Raw genomic sequence first — 6,619 nt, forward strand, 5'->3', positions numbered from 1 at the left:
ACTTTGGGTGTACTTTGTGAATCACATGCAGGCGTTTGCACACCTAACTGTACTAACATTGCATGGCCTGTGGCACCCTTGAAAGGATCTTGATCCAACCTGTGGTGCTGTGGCTCCCTGATTTGAGAATCGCTGGTCTGTAGGGTGAAGCAAAATTACTTGCTTATTGTAGTAAGTAACTGACTAACAGAAGCTAAGGAGCCAACTCTGCTCACTTTTCTGCTCTCTGTATTGTTTGCAGAGTTGCTTTCACTTTTGTCCAACAGAAGCTTTATTGACCGAAACTGATGTTACAGTATTTCCTCATGTTTTATGATGCATGCTTCAATTTCCAGTAGATGGTTTTTGGAGAAAAGGTGCATATTGGATGTGAGAAAAGGTCTCCTGGGTCCCAGTCCACTTCCTGTTCCTCCTCTTGGCTTTCAAAGTTATAACCTCCCTTTCTCTGCCTTTCAGGCTTTACTACCACCTTGAGCTCCGAAGGACCCAGAGCCTGCCCATCCCACTGTCCTCTGCCTGTGGTGAGGCACTGCCTCAGTGGATGCGAAGCAACCTCTCGTTGACAGACGTTATGATGAAGTGGGAGGAGTACCAGCGCCAGCTCATGCTGGGTTTGCTCTGCATCAATGTGAACATGCAGGCCTCCATATTCCCACAAGAAGGGCTGAAGATGAGACCCCCAATAGTAGACTATGTGCAAGAGAGCCTTCCACTCTTCTGAGTTCACTGCTGCCACCACAGGGTGGGGGGGAGGGAGCAGAGGGGTGGGCAGCATCTGTGATGCACCTGGCAACCTGCCAGCTTGGGGCCATTATTGCCCTGCAGAGGGGACTTCCTGTAAAGAAGAAGACAGTCAGTGGAATGAAACGTAGCTGATTTGCCCCTTGCCTTGCTAGGCAAGGGATATCCTGTTAGCATGATCATGTTGGCTCATGATAACCACTTAAAGACATGTATCAACACCCAACAGGGAGGTGGCAGTGACTTCTTTTGGCCACACCCTAGCAATTCTAGTTGGGCTTCCTTGGGAGACGTACCTGGAACTGCTGGGTTTTCTTTCAAGTAGTTTAGGGACCTAGTTGGTGTTCTAGAATGCTTTTGTTTGCTTGTTTTGATTGTGTCTGATTTTAATTATTTAAAAACCATTTAATGTCCTTTGGCCCTTCGCTATATTACCAAAAGGTAGAGCAGCCTGCAGTGCCAAACCAGCCATCTGGTTAGCCTCGAGCCTACCCCTCAGGTCTCCTCCTTTTTTTGGAGCCGAAGTTCTTTTTACCTCTGTCCATGCTCCTTATCCCCTCTTGAAGCCAACTCCAGTCTTGTTGCTATCGATACAGATTCCACTGGCACTGGAACTGGAGAATTGCAGGAGTCAGCCTGACACCCATGGTTACTCCAGGCTTCCTTCATTTCTTCTCCTCTGTCTCTCTCTCTCTGTCTCTTAAGGGGTCTATGTCAAGCCTGGCTTTTGGAGGCCTGACATCTATATAGTGCTAACACTAGCTGGGATGCTTCTCTTCCCTCTCCTTCTCCCTGTCCCCAAGAAGTTGGATAACAACTTCAGAGTCTGTGTTTTCAAAGTCATTTTGTGGGATTTAGATGCCCAGTTTCCACTAATTTGAATTGAAATAATTTTGAAAAATTCCCACTTTGCTTCCCAGTGTGGGCTCAACAAATGCCGGGGGGGAGGGGGAAAGGATATGAAGGGCTTGTAAGGTGGCAGAAAGCAAGATTGCATTGTGCATGCTTCCAGGTGGTTTGTGGTGGGATGGTGCAGCAGGTTCCCAGCAGATGGGTATCTGAGTTGAGAGAGGGCCAGGTTCAAGTTTCAACTCCAAGGGACCGTGGATTTAGGGAACTTTGAAACCAAACTTAGTGTTGGTGCAACAGAACGGAACTTGACTGAAGTCAGTGTCCATGTTGGTGATGAACATGGACCATAGCAGTGAGGTAGACAGCACTCCACTGTTACAGGTGGGACCTGCTTGCTTCATGTGTTGACTGATGACGGTGGTGTCATGATGGATAGCCAGGAAGAACAAGCAGGAGGAATGAGGAAGATGTGGAGAGAAGCAAGAAGTGCCTTCTTACAGCCTACTGCTTATTTTGTTACTTAAGACGAGTCAGTGGGATTATACTGGGGCTGAACTCTGCTCACTGTTTCACTTGCCTTTTCATTGGTGCTCTCTTGAAATGTCTATCCCAAGGTAACCCATTAACCTTATGCTGCTTGTGTGCTTACAGCTAAGCTGTTTGGCACATTCTCCCTGAGATGCCTGTCTAGTTTCATCATTGACTAGCTTTGTAAATGCAAAATGGCCTCTTTTTTTTTTTTCCCCCTCCTAGGGCTGAGGGATGACTTTTGGTGGGAACTGCACATACCACAAGCCAAAAGCCCTCATCTTCTGACCATCTGTGATGCACAAACCTTCCAGATGGTTTTATCTTCACAATGCATCTGGCTGTGCACGGCTTCTTTCTACCTGTCCTAGCACAAACAATCTTCAGTAGGCCAAAGCAAATACATGTGTTCTTTGCAGGTGAACAGAATGGGGAGGTCTCAAGTTTTTTATATTTAAATATATACCCAGAATCATGACTTGGTAAAAGGTCCTCAGATGTCACTGTTTATAACTCTGGTGCTGGGCGCTAAGTAAATAACTGAGAACTTGGAGAAGGAGAGGAAATAATCCAACAGCTCACATGTGTTCTGGACACACTGAGAAATGGTAGTTTACTTTCAGAAGGTGAAGGGTTTTCTTTGTGTTGTTTTTTTTCTAGCAGCAGTGGCCTCTACACTTGAGGTGGGTGAGAGTTTGATTCAAATGAAGAGTATTCCTAGGAATGACCTACATTCCTACAATTTCTGGCAGGCAATGGTCAGGTGCTTGACTGCTTGTCACAGAATTCCTTCTGTAGTAACCAGATGACTGTGGGGAGCCTTGGCACTAAGGGCCTGGTGGTGGGTGATCTGTCTGTTCCCACAAGGCTTTGGTATGGAAACAAGCTTATGTGACTTGGAACATCATTTTGCCAGTCTTGAATTTGACACTATGTACAGAACAGAAGTGCCTGAAGAATTGATTAAATGAACTTGGTGTTTCTCTCCACCATAGTCTAATTTAGCCTTTCCTTAATGTCCCACTGTTAAGGCAGCGGAAATAGAAGTCAGAGGTGCTTGCTGCCTGTCTATAGCCATATGCTGAGTGCATCGGTAGTGAACCAAAAGGGAAGAAGATTCTTTCACTGCCCTAGAGTCATAGAAAATTAGGGTTGAAGGGACTTCAGGAGATCACCTAGTCCAGTGCCCTGCTCAAAGCAGGACCATCTCCAACTATGTCACCCCAGCCAAGGCTTTGTCTAGCCTGGTCTTAAAAACCTCCATGGATGGAGATCCCACAGTCTCTGGGTAATCTGTTCCACTACCCTCCTTCTTTTCCCACAAGAGAGGTCACATTTGGCATAACCTGAGTGAGATGTCCTTTCCATAAAATGCTTGCCTTGCCATGGGTTACACTCTTATCTGGGAACAGCTAATCTCTGCCTGCCTGCTGGCCCGATTTCCTCCCCCCCCCCCCCCCCCCCCCCCCCAAAAAAAAAAAAATCTTCAGCAGAATGCTTATTTATTGGGAGGTGGGGAAGAAAAGGGAATTGCCTTTACACACATTTGGTTTGGGATCAAGGGTAGGAGAGAGCAAATTTCTTTCTGGAGGAGGGTGCGTGTGAGAACCCCATGCCCTTGGCTCTGCCTGATTTATGTAAACGTATATTTATGGAGAAGGTAAGGCAGTCTTTTTTCCACTTGTCTTATCCCTTCTGCTGCCCTGGTAAAGCACTAACATATTAAATGAATCTTCCAGCAGCAGAACTTTGGGTGGAAATTCTTTCAAACAAAGTCTTACTAAGCAGCCACACTATGGCACAAATGGCAGGCATGACCCTGGGTTTTCTTCAGGTTTCTTCTGCTAGGATTGTGGAATGGTGTGATACAAAGGTACTCTTGTCCCTGGGTGAGCTATATGGTTTGAGAGATCCAGAAAGTTGGCAAGTTCCTGTTCATGCATTTCCAAGTACCTGACTTCTGGAGTCAATAGAAGCCATGAACTGGAACCTACATTTAGCTTTCATCCCCATTTCTGGCAACCATTCCAACCTTCCAATGAATGAATCCAGCTACTAGAAAAGAAGCTTTCACATCCTTTGGATTATGCACTAAGAAACCAAAGTCCAGCTTTAAACTGGGTCTTACCAGAAAAGCCAGTTCTTCAGGGTGGAACAAATGTGACCGTGCATAACACACAGTTTGTGAGACAGTGCATTAACTCCTTCCCTGCCTTCAAGAATGTGCAACATGGCATGCTCTTAGCTTTCAGACTCTGGAAGATGTGTGGCACGGAGGATGAGTGAGTCACCTTTTGCTGGGGTCATGGTCTGGTTGGAAGTATCTTTTTCAAAGCTAAAATACCCCAAATTCCTTTTTAAAATGTTATTTATTTATTTTTAACAATAGGAGTTATGTAACTTAAGTTCACCCATGGTCATTTATAGCTTCTCCTCAAGGTAGTTTATGAACATTATATTTCTAGCCAACACGCAATAGAACAAAAGCTGTAGCCCTATAAAATAATGCCTGTCAGATGGACATTTATGCAGCATTGCACATGTCTGAACTCTAGAAGTCTATCAAAATGCTTTACTAGCTTTAAAGGACTATGAATTAAGCCTGCAGTGATTTTATGGGGCATAGTTGACTTATGATCATAGTGGAATTCCCTACCTAACCTGCTTGACAACTACATAGTAAATAATAAATCTGTTGAGCAGCAGCTGATTAAATGACATAGTTGTACAAGCCTAATATTATACCACCTTACAACTGAACCTGAATTTGACGTGAGGGGCTTCCAAATTGAGGTTGGTTATGGGACAGAAATTTCTTCTGCAATGACGTGCACAAGTGAGGCAGCCTACCGAATAACTAGCTACAAGCACGGCTGCTCATCAGTGTATGGAGCTTTTGGAAGGCTCGTATCCTAGGACCAAAAGATCTTATATGACTTTCTAAAAATGTTTTAATTTGCTTTGTGAATAGTCAGCGTAGATGATGTGTGTGCTGGTAGGCAGACAAAAAGGCAGCTGGTTAGAGCTCTCTCTTTTAAATGCCCTCTCTGGCCTTGAGGGTCCCGCTTCACATCCATCATCTTATTTTTCAGAGGTACTGAGCTTCAGCATCTCCCAATGAAATCTCTAATAGCTGCCAGTGCTGGGCAGTTCTGCAAACTAAGCCTTAGGCAAGAATCCAAACTCAGAAGCACCCAAACCAAGACACGTCTCTGAAAACATGGTTTGAGAGAAACCAACAAAATAGGTGTTTGCACAGTTGCTTGGAGCCAGTCTGTGGTTGTATTGGTGTTTGGGTGCGATTCTCTTTTATCTGCTAGTAATAGTCTGTAGAATTAGTGGTGAAAGAGAGAAATCTTTCCCATATGAGCCAGTTACCTGGGGACCGGCACAAGGTTACTTCCCACAACAGCTTCCTGGTGCTTTGTCTAAAGTAATTTTGAGAAGTCTCAAACCATGCAGTTTCTGCTGCTTTCAAGCCCAGATCATCTGTATTTTGGAGCTTCTGTTCGTTTCTACAATGCAAATACCATTTGCTGCTTTTAATGAGGCATATAGCAGTGTGTGTGTGTATGTCAATTAATTTATGCAATGGTGTTATTGTAGTTTTATATCATATGATGCTATGTGCACTATGCTATATTTCAAATGTGCCTTTTTCCCTTGGGCTTCACTCCCTATCCAGTCTCTCTGGGGTATCTTCCTTGCTAAATTCAGCAGCAGTCATTTGTTAGCCATTATGGCATCTACTGCCACTCGTGCAGCTTCGTTAGGGCAAGTGTCTCATCCACTGGCACTCTGAAGTGCTACAAACCAGTTTCTGATACAGTGCAGGAAAACCAAGATGCCAAATGGAGGTGTAAAAGGGTAGTCCTAAGATGACTCTCTTGTTTCAGAATTTTCTCTGCGCTGAGGAAAGTAGTACTGAATAAAAAGGAACTCTGCATGTTAAATCCTTCCAAGAGCTGTGCCAATGTGAGCTTTAGGAGAGAAAATCTTTTTTGAAGGGAGTATGCAGAATAAATGTAAAGAGCTGTAGGAGTTTGCTGAAGTCACAGCACCAACTAGACCAATGACAATATATGCAATTGCTTTATTTACACATCAAGGTCATTTATGTAGCACTTGAATATTCACTTGAAAGTTCAGCATTAAATTTTTGATGTACTTGTGCACATGTGTTCATTCTCTCTCTCTCATATTTTGCTGAAGGAAGTATAACTATTTATTTTGGCAGAAATGCACTTCTAATAAAATCTTCCTAAGTTTAGTTTACAGATTGTATGACTCATATTTGTGTTCCTTTTAAAGGTTTATTAAATGCACTCCAGTCTACAGCTCAAATCTGAAAATTCACTTAATTCAGGTTGATGATAACTACTTGTCTCTGTAGATGGTGCATAGACCAAGGATTTCTAGTCCAGCTTCTGCTGACTTGGGTGGTATTTCCTTTTTTGGTTGTCTCAATGTTGGGACTCCCAGATGGGGACAAGTGACA

At 43.9% G+C, this 6,619-nt stretch overlaps 1 protein-coding gene across 1 annotated transcript in view; it reads left to right on the top strand.

The window, feature by feature from the left end:
* Positions 1-6,396, top strand: part of PNPLA2 (patatin like domain 2, triacylglycerol lipase) — a 55,587-nt gene extending 49,191 nt beyond the window's left edge. Inside the window, exon 9 of the mRNA XM_090032423.1 lies at positions 457-6,396. Within this exon, the coding sequence (XP_089888549.1) occupies positions 457-721 (265 nt within the window). The 3' untranslated portion in view covers positions 722-6,396. The remainder of the gene's footprint in view (positions 1-456) is intronic.
* The last annotated feature ends 223 nt before the right edge of the window (positions 6,397-6,619 follow it).

Source organism: Crocodylus siamensis, chromosome 2 (assembly GCF_052110815.1).
Source record: "Crocodylus siamensis isolate JL-2025a chromosome 2, ASM5211081v1, whole genome shotgun sequence".
Taxonomy (NCBI): Eukaryota; Metazoa; Chordata; order Crocodylia; family Crocodylidae; genus Crocodylus; species Crocodylus siamensis.